The sequence below is a fragment of the Hemitrygon akajei genome, unplaced genomic scaffold, assembly GCF_048418815.1.
Source record: "Hemitrygon akajei unplaced genomic scaffold, sHemAka1.3 Scf000119, whole genome shotgun sequence".
In the NCBI taxonomy this organism is placed as follows: Eukaryota; Metazoa; Chordata; class Chondrichthyes; order Myliobatiformes; family Dasyatidae; genus Hemitrygon; species Hemitrygon akajei.
The window spans coordinates 1,484,028-1,509,933 of NW_027332005.1; the positions used below are offsets into that span (position 1 = coordinate 1,484,028).

The 25,906-nt window shown below is 46.2% G+C and overlaps 1 protein-coding gene across 7 annotated transcripts in view; it reads left to right on the plus strand.

Annotated features, from left to right (window-relative positions):
- Positions 1 to 25,906, plus strand: part of LOC140723576 (NACHT, LRR and PYD domains-containing protein 3-like) — a 55,361-nt gene that overhangs the window by 16,747 nt on the left and 12,708 nt on the right. For 5 of the 7 annotated variants that reach the window (XM_073038149.1, XM_073038145.1, XM_073038147.1 and 2 more), the window contains 5 exons: positions 2,601 to 3,132; positions 19,694 to 19,786; positions 22,021 to 22,187; positions 23,097 to 23,268; positions 23,368 to 23,418. In XM_073038149.1, coding sequence (XP_072894250.1) covers positions 2,982 to 3,132; positions 19,694 to 19,786; positions 22,021 to 22,187; positions 23,097 to 23,268; positions 23,368 to 23,418 — 634 coding nt within the window. In that variant the 5' untranslated portion in view covers positions 2,601 to 2,981. Of the gene's footprint in view, positions 1 to 2,600; positions 3,133 to 18,787; positions 19,347 to 19,693; positions 19,787 to 22,020; positions 22,188 to 23,096; positions 23,269 to 23,367; positions 23,419 to 25,906 lie in introns of those variants that run through there. The other 2 variants (XM_073038151.1, XM_073038150.1) reach the window with 2 other exon arrangements.

Sequence of the window (25,906 nt, forward strand, 5' to 3'; positions counted from 1 at the left end):
CTGGGGGGAAATAATCATGACAGGTATGAAAGGAGGGAACTTCTATTGTCTGAGTCCATGACCTGATATCCCCGAGGCTGCGGCAGCACCGTCCGCACTACAAATGTAATCTCAGGTTACTGGGAGCGCGGGATTTAGGGGAACAAATTAGTAGACGTCACAGAATATTGCAAGAAACTTAATTTGTTGTAGTTTGATTTTAAACTTCCACATATAGTCTGGCTCTCTCATACTGTAAATTGAGTAGAGGCACTGATGTATTTGACAAATGTCTTCAGGAAAGTTTCCTTAATGAGTAAGTTGAAGATCCAACGAGAGAGCGTGTGATACTTACTGTCCGAGTAGGGAATGAGACAGGTCACATGTAACAGAAGTCTGTGTAGGGAAACTATTTGTAGCTGGTGATCACAATGTCATCAGATTCAAAGGAAGTATGGACAACGCTAGCTCTGGTCCATGGGTTGAGATTCTAAATTGGAGAAAGATCAATTTTGATGGTATCATAAAGTATCTGTATTGTGTGGATAGGGACAGGTTGTATTCTGGCAAATGCGTACTTGTATGTGGAGACATTGAAATATAAAATTTATAGACTTCACGGCATTTATAAGCCTATCAGAATAAAGGGTTAAATATACCTGTTTTTGAGAACCTTGGTTTTCAGGAGATATTGAGGCAAAAAAAAGGCAAAGAAAATACGGGGTGCATAATAGGTATACGCTGAACAGAATTAAATGAGGTACTTATGGAGTCACGGAAATGCAAGATAAAACTGGAGAAAGAAACCAGGAAGGCAACAGGATTGCAGTGGACAAAACTGATTGTCTGGATGGTAATGTCTGTATGGAGGATAGAGGAATTCTCAATTGGAATTTTCCAGTCAGGAAAAGGACACAATATTTGTAGATGTGAGGCAAGGGAGAAGTGAGGGCATGGATGTTATACAGATTGTAGATAAGTAAGTGTTTGGCATATTGGGCAAATTAGAGTGTATAAATCTCCAGCGACTGACAAGTTGATCCCTCAGAACCCGATGGAGGCGAGTGTGAAAATTGCAGGGACGTAGCCAATATGCCTAAATTATGTTCAGCCACAGGAGATTGGAGGTTAGCTAATGCTGATCCGCTGTTTAAAAAGGGCCCCAGAATTAAACCAGGAAATAATTGATCAGTGCGCCCAACATTAGTTGTGGGAAGACATTGGAAGGACTGGTTATAGGAGTATTTAAATAAACAGGACTGATAAAACAAAATGACTTTGTGTGTTCAGGGCAATCTTATTGAGTTTTTTGCAGAAGTTATGAGGAACGTTACCTCATAAGTTGATGAAGGCAAGGCACTGGATATTTTCAACGTGGACTTTAGCAAGGCATTTGACAAGATCATTTGACATAGGATGTTAACCAATAAATTTCATTCTCTTGGCATTCAAGGTAAAGTAGTAAATGGGAGTAGACATTAGCATACAGGAGGAAGGCGGATAGTGGTAGCAGATGGTTGCCTCTCTGACTGGAGTCCTGTGACTGGTGGAATTCCGCAGGGATCGGTGCTGATATCCATTGTTGTTTGTAATCTATATCAATGATCTCGATGATGATTAGATTAACCCGATCAGCAAATGTGCGGATGACACCGAGGTTTATGGTGTATTGGACAGCAAGGAAGACTATCAGAGCATGCAGTGGGATCTGTGCCAGTTGTAAAAATGGGCTGATAATGGCAGATGGAGTTTAATGCAGGCCTGCCAGCTGTTACACTTTGGTAGGATCAACCGGAGTCGGTGTTGCACTGTGAACAGTCGGGCACTGAGGTGTGCGGTATAACAAAGGCATCTGGGAATACAGGTTCACAATTCATTGAAAGTGGCGGCACACCTAGATAAGGTAGTAAACAAATCATTGGCACATTGGCCTTCATAAATTAAAGTATTCAGTACAGGAGACTGCATGATATAAGATGGTTATAAGGCCTAATTTGGAGCATGTTTGTAGTTTACGTCACCTACCCACAGGAAAGATGTAAATAAGGTTGACAGAGTATAATGAAAATTTGCAAGGATGTTGCTGCGATTGGAGAGCCTGAGTTATAAGGGAAGATTGAATAGGTTATGACTTTGTTCCTTGGAATGCAGAAGATTTGGGGGAGATTTGATGGAGGTCTACAAAATCATGAGGGGTATAGATAGGGTGGAGAGATGGTGATAGTGAAGGTTAGGTCAGGGGATAAAGTGGAGTGAGGGTCCCATTTTTAATCAGGAAACAACACCCCCCTCCCCCCATGCTCATTTCAGTCAGTGCATCATTCCCTCCCTGTCGACCATTTTAACGACAGGGAGGGAATGTGACAATTTTCAGTGAGTGCGTCACTCCCACCCTCGGTAAAAATTCTGGCCATTTGGAATAAATGGCTTTTAAGAGAAACAAATTCCAGAAGTATTTCTTGTAGGGTGTGGATCAACATCTGCGGCTTGTGAAATGAATTCTGCTGTTAGCCATTGGCGAGGGGGTTTCTTGTGACAATAGATGTTTGCATGGAAATGCAATCATCTTTCCCAGTTGAGCGTGAATATATAGCTGAACGTGCTTGGTTTAATTTTACCAGAAAGGTGTCTCCCTGTACCTGGACAGATGAGGGACGTTTGAATTGAAACTGTACCTACGCCGGGCAGTCCTGTTTACACAGAGGGCGGAGCTCAGACATTCCCAGAACCCGGACTGGATCAAATTCGCAGACTGGTACTTGCTGAGTTAAACAGAGAAACTCCGCTCCATTGGTTGCGGTGAAAGAAAAAGGAGAGATCCACATGGAAATCCGGACAGAAAGGTTAACGCAGCCTGTTTGTTTTCCACTTTGGGGTTGCTACATTGATCCCACTCCCGCCTCCTCCCGCTGTCAGACCCGTCCTGAGCCCGTGAGAGTTAGTGTGACCCGGACCGCGGCAGTCCCACTCTACCCCGGCTCACCCGGCCCTGTCCATCTGTAATGAGCGACGGACACATCACAGCCGAGTGGCCTCGGGAGCAGCAGCTCAGACTCAACTCTCCGTACACGGTGAGCACACCAGTGCAGGACCATTGTCAGTCACAGGGACTTCCCGGGAGCACACTGAACGCCGTCCAGTTAAACATCAGAGGTAAGTGTTGTCTATGATTCTGCACAACGATTCAGCGTTCACAGCGAGGCTCACCTTTGGTCGAGATTGGGAGTGAATTTAGTGGGAGAAGGGAGTCCTGACATGTTCATGTTAACGAGTCAATTACTGTCCAAATGGATTAAGAGAAACGATGCCGTTTCTGTCAGTTACAAATACTCTTCAGGGTGGTTTCTACTGAGTGCCAGCAGAAGAAATCTTCTTAAACAGATGTTGTTAGGACAGCAGACAAAGTCAGGAATCGCAGGGTAACCATGATGCGACTAATGTTCTGAGCTGCGTATGTTTCAATGTACCAAGTATTAAAGGAAAGTCAGATGTGCTCAGGCATGAATCAACACGTGGAATTATGACATTTTAGCCATTTGTGAGACTTGGTTGCAGGAGGAGCAGGGCTGGCTGCTCTGTATTTCCGTTGTTTTAAATGCGTATGTGCATGTGGAATTAAATGGGGGAGTACTCCAAGAAAATGTCCTGGCAGTGCTCAGTCAGGAAAGCCTGGAGATCTCCTCTGCTGAGGCTTTATGGGCAGAACTGAGGAATAAGAATGATACGACCGCATTAATGGGGCTGTATTACAGATCACCAACAGTCTGTGGGATTTAGTGGAGCAGATTTGCTGAGAGATTGCAGACTGTTGTAGAAACATAATTTGTGATGGTAGGTGATTTTAACTTTTCTCATATGGACGGGGACGGCCATACTGCAAAATGACTCGATGTAATAGATGGACCCTATACAGATTAGAGAGGAGGAGTTATTTGCTGCCTCAAAGCACATTAGGGACAATGACTTGACAAGGTCTTCCCTTCGATGGTGTGGAGGCAAGTGCAGAAATTGCAGGGCCAGAGCAGAGATATTTAAATCATCCGTAGCGAAACGTGAGGTAGCGGAAGATTGGAAGATAGCTAATATTGTTCCACTGCTTCAAAAAACCTCCAAAAATAAACCAGCAAATGAGAGGCCGGGAATTCTGATGTAAGTAGTGGGAAAGTTATTGAAAGCTATTCTAAGGGACCAGATATATGACTATTTGGATAGACTTTGACTGATCCAGGATGGTCAAAATGGCGTTGTGCCTGGTAGGTCGTGTCTCAGCATTCTTATAAAAGACTGTGTGGATTTTAGCAAGGCATTTGCCAAGGTTCCACTTGGGAGCTTAGTCAAAAAGTTTCAGTTGCTCAACATTCAAATAACAAACTGCCAGAGGAACTCAATGGGTCGGGAAGCATCTGTGGAGGGAAATGGAACATCAACATTTCGGGCCGAGACCCTCCCTCTGGACTGAGAGTGGACGGGCAATAGACAGAGAAAAGTGGTGAGGGGTGTGGATGGGGCAAGGGCTGGGGAGTAAGAGGTGGATCCAGGTGAGGGGGAGGTGGGAAGGTGGAAATAGTGACAGGGGTGGGAGGTGAGTGGTTGGGGCAACACGGGGCTGCAGAAGATAGAAATTAATTCCATAGAGGATGAACAAAGAGGTTAGAGAGTATTTGTTATAGAGAGTGCAATGAAGATTCACCGGACTGATCCCTGGAGTGGTGGGGTCATCATATGAACAGGCACACAATGCTGGAGGAACTCTACAGGCCAGGCAGCATCTATGGAAAATAGTACAGTGGACATTCGAGAGCCAGTAATGTTCTTTACATTGTGCCTTTGGTTCTACTGCTCTTTCCTGTAGAAGAAGGGATTAAATGCAATATTAACCTTTCTTCACGCTTGAATGACAGTGTTTTGTGGAACCAGTTTGGATTTGATTTCAACAGAAAGGCCGCTCCCTGCTCTGAGGAATGTGACGGACAGGCAGCTGCTTGCACGCAGACCCTGAGCACCGAGTCTCATAGAGCAACAAGCCGCACCTTCCAAATCAGTCAATCATCTGCCCTCCTCCCCTTTCCAGTCCAATCCTGATGATGGGACTCGGTTCACAACATCGACTGCTTACACCCATCAGTAAATGCTGGCTAACCTGCTGAGTTCTCCCAGCACTCTGTGTGTTGCCATGGTTACGTGTGATATGTGTGGGGTTGTGGGCGGGATTATTTGTAAGAAACGGTACACAGTATTCACACTGTCAGAAAACTCTCACACTCTTGGGGAATTGACTTAAGGATAATTCAGTTTCAGATATTTATTTCGGATCTTTATTTCCAAACAACAAGTTGTCTCTGAATTGTATCAGCATTCAAGGAGATATTTGTTTATTTTGAGCCACTTCTGGCAGCTTTGCTTTTTCTGTTCCTAGTGTTAGAATTTTTTGAGGTTGTGACTAAACCCATTTCCGAAGGTAAAGCAGTAGATGTGGTGTATGTGGATTTCAGCGAGGCATTTGATAAGGTACCGCATGCAGGGCTTATTGAGAAAGTAAGGAGGCATGGGATCCAAGGGGACATTGCTTTGTGGATCCAGAGCTGGCTTGCCCAGTGAAGGCAAAGAGTGGTTGTAGCCGGGTCATATTCTGCATGGTGACCAGTGGTGTGCCTCAGGGATCTGATCTGGGACCCTTACACTTTGTAGTTTTTATAATTGACCTGGATGAGGAAGTGGAGGAATGAGTTAGTAAGTTTGCTGATGACACAAATGCTGGCGGTGTTGTGAGTAGTGTGGAGGTCTGTCAGAGGTTACAGCGGGACATTGATTGGATGCAGAACTGGGCTGAGAAGTGGCAGATGGAGTTCAATCTAGATAAGCGTGAAATAGTTCATTTTGGTAGGTCTAATATGATGGCAGAATATAGTATTAATGGTATGATTTTTGGCCCTGTGGAGGATCAGAGGGATCTTGGGGTCCGAGTCCATAGGACGCTCAAAGCTGCTGCGCAGGTTGACTCCATGGTTAAGAAGGCAATCGGTGTGTATTGGCCTTCATCAATTGTGGAAATGAATTTAGGAGCCAAGAAGTAATGTTGCAGCAATATATGACCCCGTGCTCAGTTCTGGTCGCCTCACTACAGGAAGGATGTGGAAACCATAGAAAGGGTGCAGAGGAGATTTACAAGGATGTTGCCTGGATTGAAGAACATGCCTTATCAAAACAGGTTGAGTGAACTTGGCCTTTTCTCCTTGGAGCGACGGAGGATGAGAGTTGACCATATAGAGATGTATACAATGGTGAGAGGCATTGATCGTGCGGATAGTCAGAGGCTTTTTCTCAGGGCTGAAATGGCTGCCACAAGAGGGCACATGTTTAAGGTGCTTGGGAGTCAGTAAGAAGAGATGTCAGGGGTAACTTTTTTTACACAGAGACTGGTGAGTGGTGTAATGGGCTGCCGGCAACGATGGTGGAAGCGGATACGATAGGCTCTTTTAAGAGACTGTTGGATAGGTACATGGAGCTTAGAAAAATCGAGGGCTATGGGTAACCCTAGTAATTTCTAAGATAGGTTTACGTTCGGCACAACGTTGTTTACCGAAGGGTCTGTATTGTGCTGCAGGTTTTCTATGTTCCTTGTTTTTCTATGTTAACTGTTTGCACGATTGACATTTTCCACAGGCTTAGTAAAGATTAAGAACAGTTCTAGAACAATGGCCACCTGCTTCAAAGCGAAGGTGCGGGATCTGTACAGCAAACACCTGTTCCGTTTTCAGAATTTCTAATTTCAGACAGATACATCTATTGGTTCATGTGTTGATTGAGGGTGTTTTGAACTCTTCTCCTCAATGGCCAGTGGAAGCAAAGCCTTTGATTCTGTTGAAGGCCGAGATTCTTGATAAACAGTAGTTTACAGGGATGGACATGGGGGAATATGGAATGAAATTTCAGATCAGATCAGATCAGCCGTGATTTCATTACCTGCAGCATCAGTTTTGAGGGATGTGTGGTCCATTTATGTGTATAGTATTGTTATATTGACTGGAAAAGCTCTGACAATTTAAATAATGTAACCTGGTATAATGACTGCATTCGAAGAGAGATATAATTTCTTTTATATGGTGAGCTGAAAACAAGCATTAAATAGATGAACGATTTACATCCAACTTTGTGCTTTAAGTATATGCCCCAGAGTCAGGGGATGGAATTTATGAGTAACTCGGTGAGCTGGGCATCACGGTGTTAAACCGAAAGGCGAGCTCCCGATTCCATATTAATCCTGCTGCAGACTCCGTGTGTCTTTCCACGACACCAACACAGACCCCTCGGCAACTTTAGAGGTTAGGGGACCTCGGGTGGCCACAAGTGGCCGAAGATCCCCGTGGACCCACCATTTGTCGGCGGTCGGATGGACAATGGAGAGGGTTCAGCTGTCCGGCCCTTTCTGTGCGACACTCCCGATCTCCACATCAACTCCATCCATCTGACTCTGGGCAAATTTTAACAATTAACAAATATAATTCCTCTCAGTGACAAGCTCTCTGTGTGATCCCCTGGCTTTTGGAGGAAAGGTTACCTATGGTCAACACTGTCAGGGTGTTGAGTTTACCAGGAGACAAAGACTGCAGGGACGAGATGTTTTCTGTTGACTAATACACTGTTTGGACCCCGCTGGCAATTCTGGTTTACATTTGTAAAACAGATGTGTTTTTTTTTCAAAATACTGAACAGCGAATCTCTGCGTTGATTAATCTACTCGAAACCAGATCAGCCTCGATAGTTCTCCCAAATCAGTCGAGATTTTGTGACCAAACTCGAGACAAATAGCGTGCTACACACTCCAACAACGGCACAGCCGAGCAAATCCCAGGATTGATTTCGTTGTCGCTCTGAAACCAGAATAAATGGCCGTTCGGGTGTTTTAAAATACAAGTGCCTCCCACACCAGGACCTACCGACACGTGTGCGGTACTTTAAGTCGCACTAATAGAAACATAGAAAGCCTAGAGCACAATACAGGCCCTTCGGCCCACAAAGCTGTGCCGAACGTGTCCTTACCTTAGAGCTACCTAGGTTTGCACATAGCTCTCTATTTTTCTGAGCTCCATGTACCTATCCAAGAGTCTCTTAAACAACCCTATCGTATCCGCCTTCACCAATGTCACCGGTAGCCCATTCCACGCAATCACCATTCTATGCGTAAAAAACTTACCCGTGACATCTTCTCTGTACCGACTTCCAAGCACCTTAAAACTATGCCCTCTCGTTGTAGCCATTTGAGTGCTGGGGAAAAGCCTCTGACTATCCACAAGATCAATGCCTCTCATTATCTTATACAGCTCTATCAGTTCACCTCTCATCCTCCGTCGCTCCAAGGAGAACAGGCCGAGTTCACTCAACAACGCTGCCCGGCTGGCATTGAGATGTGTTAACGGCTGAGGTACCAATCACGTCAGCCCACACCCACCGGCGCTGTCAACAGAGCATATACAAGCTACGTTATTCTCATTGATGCGAAGAGATGTCAATTACTGGTTACACCCAGTAGTGGAGGCGGACCAGTCGAGAGGGTGGTACCACCACAGAATGGTCTCCCACTCCCATTCCAAACTCCCCGTCAAAGTGGAACAAACCTCAAAGTAAATGCCCCCTTTTTTGTTTATCTCCATTTCCTTCCGAGGGAAGTTGGGGGTGTTTGTGAACCACCTTCTGCAGCAGGTGTCTGATGTATGGCTGAGAGGCAGGAGGAGACCGCTTGTCCATCGGTTTGATGCCGGCTCCCCGGGGTGCGAGAGATCCCGCCTGAAGAAGTGGGGGGGGATTTTATTGAAAGGATAAAGATGGTGTTAGAGGTGTCGGAGAGGATGGTTTCCCCAGTGGGGATAGGAGGGACTCATCTGTGGAAATGTCCGAGCCCATGGTGGTGGTGAGTAGAGGGGTTAACCATATTGGTGCACAAACACCGGCGGGCTGCTGACCTGTAAATTGGCCACGTCACAAAAATCTGTATATTGTTGACAACATAAAAAAGATATTTTATATGTTACTGACAGAGGTTTTGTATAATTTATGTTCGTGTATCATCTGGATGTACTTGCCTGCGATGCTGCTAGAAGTCAGTGTTCCTCTATACCTGCACTTTCCTGTATTCCTGAATACGGGGCTTCAAAAATGGTGCAAGGGGGAGGGATTCAAATTTCTGGGGCATTAGAACCAGTTCTGAGAGAGGTGGGACCGGTGTAAACAGGACGGTCTGCACCTGGACTGGACTAGGACCTATGTCCTTTGGGGAGCGTTTGCTACTGTTGTTCAGGAGGATTTAAACTAATGTGACAGGGGGATGGGAACAAGTGCAGAGAGACAGAGGGGTGTAAAATGAGGGTAGAAGTAAAAAGTAGTAACTTGAAAAATAAAAGTGGCAGGCAGGAAAATCCAGGGCAAAAATCAAAAAGGACAACTTCTCAACATAATTGTATAAGGGCTAAGTGTTGTAAAAACAAGCCTGAAGGCTTTGTGTGTCAATGCAAGGAGCATTCGTAACAAGGTGGATGAATTGAATGTGCAGATAGTTATTAATGAATATGATATAGTTGGGATGACAGAGACATGGCTCCAGGGTGACCAATGATGGGAACTCAACATCCAGGGATATTCAATATTCAGGAGGGATAGACAGGAAAGAAAAGGAGGTGGGGAAGTGTTGCTGGTTAGAGAGGAGATTAATGCAATAGAAAGGAAGGACATTAGCCTGGAGGATGTGGAATCGATATGGGTCGAACTGCATAACACTGCAGAAAATGCTGTTGGGAGTTGTGTACAGGCCACCTAACAGTAGTAGTGAGGTTGAGGATGGCATTAAATGGGAAATTAGAAGTGCATGCAATAAAGGAACACCAGTTATAATGGGTGACTTCAATCCACATATAGATTGGGTGAACCAAATTGGTAAGGGTGCTGAGGAAGAGGATTTCTTAGAATGTGTGAGGGATGGTTTTCTGAACCAACATGTCGAGGAGCCAACTAGAGAGCAGGTCATTCTAGACTGGGTATTGAGTAACGAAGAAGGATTAGTTAGCAATCTTGTCGTGCGAGGCCCCTTCGTTAAGAGTGACCATAATATGGTGGAATTCTTCATTAAGATGGAGAGTAACATAGTTAATTCAGAAACAAAGGTTCTGTACTTAAAGAAGGGTTACTTTGAAGGTATGAGACGTGAATTAGCAAAGATAGACTGGCAAATGATACTTTACGGTGGATATGCAATGGCAAGCATTTAAAGATCGCATTTTGTAGATGAACTACAACAATTTTTCATCTCAGTTTTGCAAAAGAATTAACCAGGGAAGGTAGTGCACATGTGGCAGACAAGGGAAATTAGGGATAGTATCAATTCCAAAGAAGAAACATACAAATTAGCCAGAAAAAGCGGCATACCTGAGGACTGGGAATAATTCAGAGTCCAGCAGAGGAGGACAAAGGGCTTAATTAGGAAAGTGAAAAAGTTTATGAGAGAAACCTAGCAGGAAACATAAAAATTGACTGTAAAAGCTCTAATAGATATATGAAAAGAAAAATATTGGTTAAGACAAATGTAGGTCCCTTAAAGTCAGATACAGGTGAATTGATCATGGGGAACAAGGACATGGCAGACCAATTGAATAACTACTTTGGTTCTGTCTTCACTAAGGAGGACATAAATAATCTTCCAGAAATAGTAGGGGACCGAGGGTCTAGTGAGATGGAGGAACTGAGGGAAAAACTTGTTAGTAGGGAACTGGTGTTAGGTAAATTGAAGGGATGAAAGGCAGATAAATCCCCAGGGCCAGATGGTTTGCTTCCCAGAGTGCATAAGGAAGTAGCCCAAGAAATAGTGGATGTATTAGTGATAATTTTTCAAAACTCTTTAGATTCTGGATTAGTTCCTGAGGACTGGAGGGTGGCTAATGTAACCCCACTTTTTAAAGAAGGAGGGAGAGAGAAACCGGGGAATTATCGACTGGTTAGCCTGACAACGGTGGTGGGGAAAATGCTAGAGTCAGTTATCAAAGATGTGATAACAGCACATTTGGAAAGCAGTGAAATCATCGGACAAAGTCAGCATGGATTTGTAAAAGGAAAATCATGTCTGACGAATCTTATAGAATTTTTTGAGGATGTAACTACTAGAGTGGATGGGGAGAACCAGTGGATGTGGTATATTTGGATTTTCAAAAGGCTTATGACAAGGTCCCACACAGGAGATTAGTATGCAAACTTAAAGCACACGGTATTGGGGGTATGGTATTGATGTGGATAGAGAATTGGTTTGCAGACAGGAAGCAAAGAGTGGGAATAAATGGGACCTTTTCAGAATGGCAGGCAGTGATTAGTGGGGTACCGCAAGGCTCAGTGCTGGAACCTCAGTTGTTTACAATACATATTAATGATCTAGACGAGGGAATTAAAAGCAGCATCTCCAAGTTTGCGGATGACACGAAGCTGGGCGGCAGTGTTAGCTGTGAGGATGATGCAGGGTGACTTGGATAGGTTACGTGAGTGGGCAAATTCATGGTCGATGCAATTTAATGTGGATAAATGTGAGGTTATCCACTTTGGTGGCCAAAACAGGGAAACAGATTATTATCTGAATGGTGGCCGATTAGGAAAAGGGGAGGTACAACGAGACCTGAGTGTCATTGTACACCAGTCACTGAAAGTGGGCATGCAGGTACAGCAGGCGGTGAAAAAGGCCAATAGTTTGTTGGCATTCATAGCAAGAGGATTTGAGTACAGGAGCAGGGAGGTTCTACTGCAGTTGTACAAGGCCTTGGTGAGAATACACCTGGAGTATTGTGTGCAGTTTTGGTCCCCTAATCTGAGGAGATATTCTTGCCATAGAGGGAGTACAAAGATGGTTCACCAGATTGATTCCTGGGATGGCAGGACTTTCATATGAAGAAAGACTGGATCGACTTGGCTTATTCTAGCTGAAATTTAGAAGATTGAGGGGAGATCTTATTGAAACGTATAAAATTCTAAAGGGATTGGACAGGCTAGATGCAGGAAGATTGTTCCCGATGTTGGGAACGTCTAGAACGAGGTGTCACAGTTTACGGTTAAAGGGGAAGGAAGCCTTTTAGGACCAAGATGAGGAAAAACTTCTTCACACAGAGAGAGGTGAATCTATTGAATTCTCTGCCACAGAGAACAGTTTGAGGCCAGTTCATTGGCTACATTTAAGAGGGAGTTAGATATGGCCCTTGTGGCTAAAGGGATCAGGGGGTATGGAGAGAAAGCAGGTACAGGGTTCTGAGTTTGATGATCAGCCATGATCATACTGAATAGTGGTGCAGGCTCGAAGGGCCGAAGGGCCTACTCCTGCACCTATTTTCTATGTTTCTATTGTACACTTGACAATAAATTCAACAGGACCTGAGAAAACTCAGGGAGATTTGATTAGTGATGATCATATTGGAACCTCAGTAGGTGGAATGTAAAGAGACAGTACGCTGTTAAATGTAAGACCCTTAACAGTGTCGATGAGCACAGGGATCTTGGAGTCCAAGTTCATCGCTCCCTGAAAGTAGCTACACAGGTTGACAGGGTGGTTAAGAAGGCAAATGGCATCTTTGCCTTTATCAGTCAAGATATTGCATTCAAAATTCATAAAACTCGATTAGACCACATCTGGAGTGTTTTAGACAGATCTGATCGCCCCCATTCTCTGAAGGATGTCGGGGCTTTGGAGAGGGCGCAGAAGAGGTTTACCAGGATACTGCCTGGATTAGAGAGCAGGAGCTATAACGAGAGGCTGGGCAAATTTGGGTTGTTTTCTCCGGAGCGGCTCAGGCTAGGGAGGGACTGGATGGACGTTTATAAGATTATGCGAAGCATATATGGAGTAGACAGACAAGATCTTTTACAATGGTAGCAATGTCTAACACCAGAGGCCATACATTCAAGGAGTAAAGGGGTAGTTTGAAAGGAGATGTCAAGGGCAAGTGTTTCTTACAGAGAGAGTGGTGGGTCACTAGAATGTGCTGCCTGGGGTGGTGGTAAAGGCAGATACATTGGGGACTTCTCAGGGACGTTTCGATAGGCACACGGATGTGAGGAAAATAGAAGTATTGTGGAAATTTTGTAGGCAGAAGGGATTTGATTGGTTAACATTTCGGTAAAAAAATTTAATTGGTTGAGTACAATATTGTGGGCCGAAGGGCCTGTTCCTGTGCTGTACGGTTCTATTTTCTGTGTCTGTTCTCGAGAGATTTCAGCGTAACTGAGGCAAAAGGAGTGAGTGGGAACAACAGGTCAGCTGGTCCAATGTGGGAAATGTGACATCACCCACTTCTGTAGGAGAAACAGAAACACTAAATAGTTTAAATGGTGAGGGACTAAGGTGCAGTGGGTGGGGAAGGAAGTCAAAACTACATTGAATTTATCGTAAAAGTTATTGGATATCAGAGTGAAATGACTTTAACAATTATTTGGGCTTTGTTGAGATTGTACCTGGAATATGGTGTAAAATCCCTCTCCCCATAACCAAAGAACAAACTGCCGGAGGAACTCAGTGGGTCGGGCAGCATCTGTGGATGTAAATTTTTCGGGCTGAGACCGTCCCTCTGGACTGAGAGTGGACGGGAAATAGTCAGAGAAAAGAGCTGAGGGGTGGGTATGGGGCAAGAGCTGGGGAGTGAGAGGTGGATCCAGGTGAGGGGGAGGTGGGAAGGTGGAAATAGTGACAGGGGTGGGAGGTGAGTGGTTGGGGCAATACGGGGCTGCAGAAGATGGAAATTAATTCCATAGAGGATTAACAAAGAGGTTAGAGAGTCTTTGTTATAGAGAGTGCAAAGAGGATTCACCTGACTGATCCCTGGAATGGTGGGATCATCATATGAAGAAAGATCAAAAGTGATAACCCTTTCATTTAGACTTAGAGAATCGAAGACGGAGAGGTGGACACATTGAAATGCACAACATCCTTACTGGTTGAACCAGGGATCCCAGTCTCTGAAAAAAGGGGCGGACTGTCCGGGACTGAGTTGAGGGGGAATGTCTCCACTCCGAGGGTGGTGAATGTCTGTAAAACTCACGTAAAACAGAGATCGGCAGATGTGTGGAGACCGAAGGGATCGAGGAAATGAGGATCGTGGAGAAACATGTGGCTGAGATGGAAGAGCAGCCGCCATCTTGTTGATAGTTAGAGGGGCTGAATGGCCTCCTCCTCCTGTTTCACACTTGATGTTTCAGTGTTCCTGTTCAGTGAGGCCGGAGGAATGTGAATAGAAATTAGTGTTTGTACACATAGAAGTGATTTAAATGAAATCTGCATATTTCCTGTTTGGGTCTGAATTGTGTGCCGGGATGTGAATCGAACCGGTAACTCTGTGAGCCGGTGATGGAGTGAAGGGATCGGGGAAGATACAGAGGGAATTTTTTTTAATTAAAATGTAACTGGTGTAAATATGAAATAATTTGGAAAATGCAGCGGTGGGTAGGTAGTGTTTGTGGGGTGAGAAGCAAACTTACCAGTTCAGGTGCGTGACCCGTGGTGATCCCATCTCCCGCTCCTGTTTTATCGCATATCTGGATCCTGATACCACAGTTTTTGACCCAGGTAAAACGGAGCCGAGGATCGGGCCACCAAGTTTTCTTAAGGTGTTGAACGGGTGTTTTTCTTCTGGGCTCAGATATTTGTTTCTGAAGTTCCTTTGGAAGCAAAGACTGCTTTTCTGAGGACAGGATAAGCTCCTGTTCCAAATGCTGAGATTAAATGGGCTGTTCTGTGTTTAGAACAGTAGAAATAGACACGGTCCAGTGTTCAAACCGTATGTGGAAATTTCCCCCCACTGTCACCTGTCTGTCAGGCAGCGGAAATCAAACAGAAACTCAAGTTAACACACACAAAATGCTGGAGGAACTCAACAGGCTAGACAGAATCTACGAAGAACAGTAAACAGTCAACATTTTAGAGGCTGGGACGGCCTGCTAAGATCTTGCACTAGTTTGTGTGCGTTACATTTAGATTTGAGAAAGTCGGGACGCTGGAGATCCGCACTACAAGCGGAAAATGTTTGAAGCCATTCTACCGAAAGTTTGGGAACCTGAATTGTTACTTAGTTCCTCTCCCCACAGCTGTTCCTTACCTGCTGACCGTTTCAAATAATTGCAGATTACTTTTTTAATTACATTCACTCTGGAATGATTTAAATCTCCTGATAATTGTACGTAGGTGCTCTTTTTGTAATGTTTCGAGAACAATAAAATCATCACTGTTTTTGTTTCCCGTAAATTCTCCTGGTACCGATTTGCCTGAAAATGTGTTCAGTACAGGTGTTGCTAACAATGTTCACAAGAATGATGACAGGAATGACAGTCTTTAACTATGAGGAGCGTTTGATGGATCTGGGCCTGTGCTCAGTGGAGTTCAGAGCGACGGGACAGGGTGCGATCCTACTTAAACCTCTGAATGTTGAATAGCCTGAATTGAGTGGACGTGGAGAGGATATTTCCATTGGTCAGAGAGTCTGAAATCCAAGGTTGCACCTTCAGAATAAAGAAACTTCCCTTTAAAACTGAGATGAGAGGAATTTCTTCGGCTAATGGTTAATCTGTGGAAATTGTTGCCACATGGGGTGTTGGAGGCTGTTATTGTGATACAGTTGAGACTGTTATGTTCTTGACTGTAAGGAGATTGAGGGTTTAAGGAAGAACGTAGGAGAATAAGGTTGGATCAGTCTGGATGGACCAAATAGCCTTATTATACTGGTTTTACTGTGAACAGAAGGTTATCACCTCCAGATGTTGCGGTGTGAGGGACGATTATATATTTGTTCTCTGAGATCATTCTACTTGCAAGCGGTGTTCAAATTTCAATGAGGTTTGCTTTTAAAAACAGTAAGATCTGGTGGTTTTCGAAGTTATTTTAGGAGTCCAGGAACGTCTTGAAAACTTGTCCCTACTCGATCGTACATTGAAAGTTTAAAAATAGAAATGGGCACAGCATCGTGTCCTAATAGTGTTCTAAAATCTCCTATTAATGTTTACTATTAATAGTGTTATTAATTCACTAATTAATTAGGCTCCAGGCATGGTACAGCGAGGCAAGGTGAGGCACCAGGAGGAAAGTGAAGGGAAGGGATAGGGGCAGGGGGTTTGGGCAGGAATAACCCAGCCACCAGAGGCTGAATCCTGAAGCTGTTTACAAAGCCAGCCCAAACAAGGGGATGCTGGGGGAAACAGGAAAACCTAGAATAAGGAACTTGGACGGGATGGTGAACCGGAATGCCGATTCCATGGACCGGACCATGACAATGTCATGATCTGGCATATTAATGCGTGGCTGAGAAACTGGTGTAGGGGGCAGGGTTTAGGGTTCCTGATTCATTGGGGGCTCTTTTGGGGAAGGGACCACCTGTACAAAAAGGACGGATTACACCTGAAGTCAAATTATCTGAGTAGGCAGGGTTAATAGTGCTGTTAGGCAGGGTTTAACAGAGGGTGGGAACTGGAGTGATTGGGCTGAGGAAGGGGAGAACAGAAATAAATCGAAGATAACCTGCATTAGAGATGATAGAAATGACAGGCAGGAGCTGAGGCTTAATCACAGCCAGTGGCATGAGTTACAGGCAATAGAGTCATGGTGCAATTAAAACAGAAGCAACAAATGCTGGACTGAGAGTGTTGTACTTGAATGCACGCAGCATAAGGAATAAAATGGACGATCTTGAAATTCAGCTGCAGATTGGCAACTATGACGTAGTGTCCATCTCTGAATCTTGGCTAAAGAATGGCTTCCATTGGGAACTGAATGTCCAAGGATACACTGTGTATCGGAGAGATAGATTGGTAGGCAGATATGGGAGTGATATGGCCCTGTCTAGAAGAACTAATATTAAATCATTAGAAAGGGATGACATACCACTGGAAGGTGTAGAGTCGATATGGGTTGAGTTAAATGGAAAGTGTATAAGGACCCTAATGGCAGCTTTATACAGGCCTCCAAACAGCAGCCGCGATGTGGATTACAATTTACAGCAGGAGATAGAAAAGGCCTGTCAGAAGGGCAATATCATGATAATCGTTGGGGATTTTAACATGAAAGTGAGTTAGGTAAACCAGGTTAGTACTGGACCTCAAGAGAATGAAATGGTAGAATGTCAAAGGGATGTTTTTTTTTAAGAACAGCTTGTTGTTGAGCTCAGTCGGGAATCGTCTGTGCTGGATTGGCTGTTGTGCAATGATCCAGAAGTGATAAGGGAGCTTAAGGTTAAGGAACACTTAGGGAACAGTAATCACAATATGATCGAGTTCACATTGAAATTTGAGTGTGCAGGCTGATCGGCAGAAAACAAAGAGTGGGAAAGAAGGGATCCTATTCTGGCTGGCTGCCGGTTACCAGTGGAGATCCTCAGGAGTCGATGTTGGGACCACTGCTTTTTACGATGTATGTCGATATGGACTATGGGATTAATGGATTACTGGCTAAATTTGCCGATGAAACTAATGTAGGTGGAGGAGCTGGTAGTGTTGAGGAATAAGAGAGTCTGTAGATAGACTTAGATAGTTTAGGGGAATAGGCAAAGAAGTGGCAAATGAAATACAATGTTGGAAAGTGTATGGTCAGGCACTTTGGTGGAAGCAATCAATGGGCAGACTGTTATTTAGATGGGGAGAGAATTCAAAATGCAGAGATGCAAAGTGACTTGGAGTCCTTGTGCAGGACACCCCAAAAGGTTAACCTCCAGGGTGAGTCCGTGGTGAAGCAGGCGAATACAATGTTAGCATTCATTTTTAGAGGTATAGAATATGAGAGCAGGGATGTGATGTTGGGGCTCCATAAGATACTCGTGAGACACACTTGGAATATTGTGTGCAGTTTTGGGCTCCTTAATTTAGAAGTGATACACTGACATTGGAGAGGGTTCAGAGAAGGTTCTCCAGAATGATTCCAGTAATTAAAGGGTTACCGTCTATTGAACGCCTGGCTGCTCTTGGGCTGTGTTCCCTGGAGTTCAGAAGAATGAGGGAGGGAATCTCATAGAAAAAATCCAAATGTCAAAAGGCCTGAGAAGATTAGGTATGGCAAAGTTATTTCCCATGGCAAGGGATTCTAGGACAAGAGGGCACAACTTCAGGATTGAAGGACATCCATTTAGAACAGAGATGCGAAGAACTTACTTTAGTCAAAGGGTGGTAAATCTATTGAATTTGTTGCCACGAACGGCTGTGGAGGTTAAGTCATTAGGTGTATTTAACGCAGAGATATACAGGTTCTTGATTAACCAGCACATCAAAGGGTATGGGGTGAAAGCAGGGGAGTGGGGATGACTAGAAGAATTAGATCAGTCTATGATTGAATGGCATAGCAAACTGGATGGGCCGAATGACCTACCTCTGCTCCTATATCTTATGGTCCTATATTTCAAATAATCGTCAGATTGAGAAACATTTGTTGAGAGTGTAGCCAAACAAATTTGTCATTGTTCGCGACCCCCAAGGATTTGTTATGGTTGTATGATGTGTCCTCAACTCCAATAGCGATTGCAAAAGTTGGTGATTGTAAAGGTTGGTGTATTCGATCCTTTATTAGAAATCAGTTAACATGCAATCTTGCAGTGATGGAACTCAAGTCCACCCGAGTGTAAATTCAGTGTATTGGAGTGGATAATAATCAAAGGTATGACATCCGTCAGTTCCCAGCTGTGAACAAAGCACAGATATTTAACTGATTCCCTTCACTTTTACCCCGCCCTACCCCACCTCACCCCACCCCACAGCATAAGAAAATCATAAATACGCTACACAGAATACAATGCAGACAGAGAGCAGATACATGGCTGATACAGATAGGCTCAGCTTTGATTACACGGTCTTCGACCCGAAGTATCAACGTACCGTCTGCCTTGTTCAATAATTCCAGCATTTTGTTTTAGTTATTGTCAATCTGTTTTTGCCAGCTTGCTGTTTTTGATGTATGGTGGGTCTACATTGTGTTTAACAAGGTGCCATGTAACTATCTGATAATAGCCAGATGAATGCGAAAATAAATCTTGACCGGAGATTAGGTGCTAACAATGATCTTAAAATCCTGCCAGAAAAAATGTGGTTTCTGGACAAGATGCCAGAAAAGACTATAGACTGCATTGTTCAGGATTCATTGTTCATTGAACAAGACTGCATTGTTCAGGATGTAGAGTATTTCTATGTAGACTCACTCCACATATATTGCCATAGGTGTCAATGCCAGCCGATGTTAAACTGAAAGGAGACGGTGAGAATCAGGTGTGACTGAGAAATCTGTATAATCCAGTGACGAGAGGAATAGATGTCCCATTGGTCAGCAGAAATGCTTCACCTAACACTGCTGGAACAGCTATCCATTACTCACCAGAGCGCCACCAATGGTAGGAGGACCAAAGCAGAGCGTGTTGTCTGATCAATCTGCCTCGCCATTCCATTGACAAATCACTCACAGTCCAGGACACAAGATTGGTTCTATAAAGGGAGTTGCCTGTAATACAGCGAGTAGATACTCCGGGGAATCCCTGAAAGGTGAACAATCCAGGGATAGAGGGGAAATGGGTATTCTGTGATTGTGGGTGGATGGGCGCAGGTCGATTAGGTCGTATCAAGTCTTGTGGATAGGCCCAAGATGTTTGGAAGTGTGTTGTTCTGCTTAACAACAAAACAGTGTTCTCCTTTATACTTCAATTAATGCCTGATGCTCTACTGTTAATTCTGTTTGATACATCGCAGCAAAATCTCACGACAACTGTCCTCAACATGGCTGAACGGGCGGGTAGTGGAAGAGTTCCAATGATGTCAATATCCGGAAAGGTCACGGGTATGTCGGCAATTGCCTTGACTCTGTATCTGGGTTTAATGCAGTGTCTGCACTTCACAAAATATTTGTGAAATCAGCAGAGAGATGAGAGAGTTAACATCCCTAAGGGAACAGTCACACGTGGAAGGAGTAAAATCCCCTCTCCATCTCTCCCCACCGCTCCCTTCCCCCTCTCCTATACATCTCTGCCCAACCCTCCGTTCCACCTCTCCTGTCCAGCACTCCCCACCCCTACCTTCACTCCTCTCCAACTAATCCCACCCCTCCCTTCACCCTCTCCTCTCCCTCACTCTCCACACCTCCCTACCCCCTCTCTTCCCCATCTCTCCACACCCGTCCCTTCCCCCTCTCCTCCCCATCTCTGCCCACCCCTCCGTTACGTCTCTCCTCCGTCTCTCCCCACACCTCCCATCCTCCTCTTCTCTCTCCCCACCCCTCCCTTCCCCCTCGCCTCTGCATCATTCCCCACCCCTCCCTCCCCCTCACCTCTCCCTCCCAATCCCTCCGTTCCTCCCCACCCCCTTCCCTCTCTCCTCTCTGTCACTCCCCACCCCTTCCTTCCCCCTCGCCTCTGCGTCTTTCCCCACCCCTCCCTCTCCCTCCCCATCCCTCCGTTCCTCCCCACCCCTCCCCTCTCTCCTCTCTGTCACTCCCCACCCCTCCCATCCTGCTCTACTCTCCCTCTCCCCACCAATCATTTCCCCCCACCACTCCGTCTCTACCCAGCGCTCCCTTTCCCCTCTGCTCTGTCTCTCCCCACCGCTCCGTTACACTCCTCTCTGTCTCTCCACATCCCTCCCTTCGCCCTCTCCTCTCACTCTCTCCGCACCCATCCCTTCCCCCTCCATCTCGCCACATCCCTCCCTTCCTCTCTCCCTTCCCCCTCTCATCTCCGTCTCCACACACCCCACTCTTCCGTCTCTCCAGTCCTCTCGCCCCATCCCTCCCTTCTCCCTCTCGTCAACGTCTCTCCCCATGCCCTTCCCCCTCTCCTCTCACTCTCCACGACCCTCACTTACCCCTCTCCTCTCCCTCTCTCCCCACCGCTCCTTTCTGCCTCTCCTTTCGGTCCCCACCCTTCCCTTCCCCCTCCTCTCCATCTCTGACCTTTCCTCGCTTCCCCTTCTCCGCTCCGTCTCTACCTTCCCCCCTTCTCTTCCTCTCTCCCCTCCTCTCTGTTTCTCCCCACCCCTCCCTTCCCCCTCCTCTCTGTTTCTCCCCACCCTCCCTTCCCCCACTCCTCTCCGTCTCTCCCGACCCCTCCCTTCTCCCTCTCCTCTCAGACACTCCCCACCCTTCCCTTCCCTCTCCTCTCTCTCTCCACCCCTCCCCCCTCCTCTCCCTTTTGCCTCACCACTCCCTTCCCCCTCATCTCTCTATCTGCCCACCCCTCCCTTCCCCCTCTCCTCCACGTCACTCCCCACACCTTCCTTCCCCCTCTCCTCTCCCTCTACCCACCCCTCCCTTCCCCCTCTCCTCTCCCTCTACCCACCCCTCCCTTCCCACTCTCCTCTCCCTCTCCCCACTATTCCTTTCCCCCTCTCCTCTCAGTCTCTCCACAACCCTCACTTAGCCCTCTCCTCTCCCTCTCTCCCCACCACTCCTTCTCCCCCTCCTCTCCATCTCTCAACTCCCCTCCCTTCCCCTACCCTCTCCATCTCTCCCTATCCCTCCCTTTCCCCTCTTCTCTCCCTCTCTCCCACCTCTCCCTTCCCCCTCTCCTCTCTGTTTCTCCCCACCTCTCCCTTCCCCCTCTCCTCTCCATTTCTCCCCTCCCCTCCCTTCCCCTTCTCCTCTCCATCTCTCCCCACCCCTCCCTTCCCCCTCTCCTCTCCGTCTCTCCCCACCCCTCCCTTCCCCCTCTCCTCTCCGTCTCTCCCCACCCCTCCCTTCCCCCTCTCCTCTCCGTCTCTCCCAACCCCTCCCTTCCCCCTCTCCTCTCCGTCACATCCCTCCTTCCCTTCCCCTATCCTGTCCGTCTTCCGCACCTTCCCTTCCCCCTCCCTCTCCCTACCAGCTTTCTATCCCACCTCCAGCTCACCACCCGCCCCGCCTCAGCACCAGATCTCTGACCGCTCCCTATTTGACTCTCGTCTCCAGACCTCTCTACACCTACCGTACTTATTTTACACTGTGTTTGGTGACCTGCCACACCATCTTTAGGTTCCAGAAAGAAAGTTACTGCCCAATATTGGGTCAGCAATTTCTTTAATGCTCCTCATTCTCCATCACAGGTCCGGGCTCAGCAATCACCGAGCTCCTGGAAAGCTGGGACGATTCCCAGCTCCTGCAGTTGACAGATATCTACCAGGACAGGCTGGAGCAGGCGATGGAAGGAGGGGTGCACGGAGTGAGCCTGGCGTTAATGGCCGAGAATCAGTTCAGCGGAGAGGAACATCGGGTGAGTGTGAGGGAGAATGAGTTTGAATTTTCACACATCACAGCACTGATGGGTGTTGAATTCTAAGTCATCGGATATTAAATAACATAAAAGAACAACTGGGAAATAAATACGGTACCTGCAATCACAAACATGTGAATCTGAACCAGTGATAGAAAGGGGTGAAAAGACCCCGCGGACTGGTGTGTGGCTGCTCAATGTTCAGAGTGAGTTGAGCAGGTAACAGTTGTGTGGGCTTACAGTATTAAATGGAAATATGACAGGAGGTTTCGGTTTGGGATGAACGTGCAGCGTGACGGCAGGATGTCAGTGAGAACCAGGACATCATTTGTGGGTGCCACAGGAGCTCCAGTGTGTTCTGTTCTGTGTGGCGATGATTGTGTTACAATCTGTAACTGCAAACAGTGTGAATCGGGGAATACTGCCATGTTGTAATGTGTAATCACTGAATAAACCTCCACTGGAAAAGGCATCAGGTGTCAGCTGGTAATCCGCTGTCATGCTGGACACTGGCGGACTGAGGAGATGAATCACATCATCTTTTCTGCAACTTCTCTGAGACTGCTCACTCTGTTATAAAAACCCTCCTGACTTATTTCTTCATCTGTGATCGTTATTTTCTGATTTCTGTTTTACACCGTCAAATCGGGTGAGGAATTATTTATGGATTTGGAGCCACGTCAATGAAGCGGTCACAGACCAACCAGGATCTCATTGACTGGTGGACCAGGTTCACGGTGAATGTCCCTCCGTGTGCTCTGCACTCAGAATGTACAGTCCATGTCCAGACAGGATCAGCACCCGTCCGGGTGACTGCTCAGTGTGATCCCGTTACAGAGCACATCATTTACTTCTCATTCTCTGTGTGAATCTGTCAGTCCCCAATATGTTCACTGTTACTCTTCACAGAAAATCTCTGATCTCGCTGATAAGGGAGAGTGGGCGGACAGTTCTAAACTCCTCCTGAGCCTGGTGATGGAGAAAGGCTCCCGCGCCCGGAGGGTGATGTGGGAAACCTTTGTGAAAATGCGGATTGGTGTCCCAAAGTTTGACAAAATACTGAAAGAAATACAGGAACATGGTGAGAGAGTATCAGAGATTAATTTAATTTTGTATTCAGACATTACATACTTATAATTTGAGGAATTGAAACGTGTGAAATTATTTTAAATCTGAACAGGTTGTGTTCCGGTCCGTCAATGCATACCGGAGATTCCCAGTGAGCTGAAAGGTAAGTGAAGAAACCTCTGTTTTCAACGAAGGTTGATATTATGTAGGGCCATGTCGTTGTTGAGCCAAGGGGACTTGATCAGGTAAATGTTCCACCGTGACACAGAGTACAGTGAGACACAGGGAAAATATTTTGTTGGAGGGAGAGATTTCACAGGACAGCATGAGGAACAACGCAGAGAGATGGGGGCTTTGCTGAAAGAGTTCACTCCTCTCCGGGTCCCGCAACTACAGATCCCTCCACCCAAGTCAGAATGGAGAAGAGGGCAATCTGAGGACCGAAATTATGGGAAATGTCTTATTCTGAAAGGTGAAATTTTTTCCCTACAACCACCCAACCCCCGGTACAGGCCTCATCTTAATTCCCTCAGATCCTACAGGAAATCATTTTTAGAACCGGGAGTCCATTGAAGTTCTCATCACAGAATAACAATGATAATGAGAAAAGCAGGTAGCACCCCAACTCGTCTGTTCAACCCCAAAGCAGCATATGAAATCAACTATAGACACATCTGCACTTCCTTACTGCAAACACTGCCAAAGTTATCCAGTTTAATATCCCACTCAGTAATACTGGGAATCCCATCAGGAGACAGTGTTACTGAGGGTGTGATGGGGACAAAATCTTCAGCTCAGTCCACAGAAGCTGAAATTGATGTGACGTGTGATGGACACTGTGGAAGGGTGAGAGATGGGAATTAGGACAGAGAAACCGAGAGTTGTGGGATTGTGGCAAGAAAGGTGAAAGGACTGAAAATATCTATAAATAATATTGCAATCAATTAAATTGTGACCATCTGGATAAGAAACTCACTATTGTACATCTGTAAGCACACTGTGTCTGTAAAAATGGAGCCCGAGGCAGTGCATGGACAAAAGAGATTGCAAGGCTTCGTAATCACAGACTGAGTTGGATTACACAACTGCACATTTAACAGAGGAGACAGCGTGGTGAAGACAGATATCGTAAAAATTATTAATCTTACAGTAGCCCATGTTTTATCTGATTTTTCAAAGCCCTTGAACAGAAATATAAAGAATCCAGACCACAACCCTTATTCAGCCTCTCTCATTTCCAAGAACAAATTCCAAAGATGTTAATATTCAAACGGCACCAAAGGAAGTTGTCAAACTGCTCACGTTTCTGTCACCTGTGTTAATGCTTTTCCCATCTACATTCAGACAATAAAACCCCTCCGTTCCCCTGCACTAAGGATTTGGTAATTTTCTACAATTTCCTGGCAAACTTATTCTTCACTGTTCTTCATGCTGTTTGCTGAGGGAACAGTCACAGCAGTAAAGTTCCCACATCTATTTCTGAATACAGAACAGACCTCTCCCTGATTATTGAAGAAAATTATTTCTCCCACTGTCACATTCGCTAAAGTAAACATTTCAACAATCAATGTTTTCGTACGCTCCCTGTTTCACCGGAGTACATTGTCTGGAGAGCCTACACACTTCCTGACAGGTCCTGACAAATTGTGAGACACCTCACAGACCTGGCAGGTTCCTAACACACAGTGAGACCCTCCACACTCCTGATAGCTTCCTGACGCACTGTAAGACCCCACACACCCTTGACAGGGTCCTTACACACAGTGAGACCCCACACACCACTGACAGGGTCCTGACACACTGTGAGACCCCACACACCCCTGACAGGGTCCAGACAAACTGCGCGACCCCACACACCCCTGACAGGGTCCCGACACACTGTGAGAATGCACACACCCCTGGCAGTGTCCTGACACACTGTGAGACTCCACTCACCATTGACAGGGTCCTGACACACTGTGAGACCCCACAAACCTGTAACAGGGTCCTGACACACTGTCAGACCCCACACACCCGTGACAGTGTCCAGACACACGGTGAGAACCCACACACCCCTGACAAGGTCCTGACACACTGCGAGACCACAATACCCCCCCCACCCCGGAAGGTTCCTGAAACACTGTGAGAAACAACACACCCCTGACGGGGTCCTGACACGCTGTGAGACCCCACACACTGCTGGCAGGGTCCTGACACACTGTGAGAACCCACACACCCCTGGCAGGGTCCTGACACACTGTGAGACCCCACACACTGCTGGCAGGGTCCTGACACACTGTGAGACCCCACACACACCTAACAGGGTCCTGACACACTGTGAGACCCCACACACACCTGACAGGGTCCTGACACACTGTGAGACTCCACACACACCTAACAGGGTCCTGACACACTGTGAGACCGCACACACCCCTGACAGGTTCCTGACACACTGTGAGACCCCACACACCCCTGACAGGGTCCTGACACACTGTGAGACCCCACACTCACCTGACAGGGTCCTAACACACTGTGAGACACCACACACCCCTGACAGGGTCCTGACACACTGTGAGACTCCACACGCCCCTGACAGGGTCCTGACACACTGTGAGACCCCACACACCCCTGACAGGTTCCTAACACACTGTGAGACCCCACACACCCCTGGC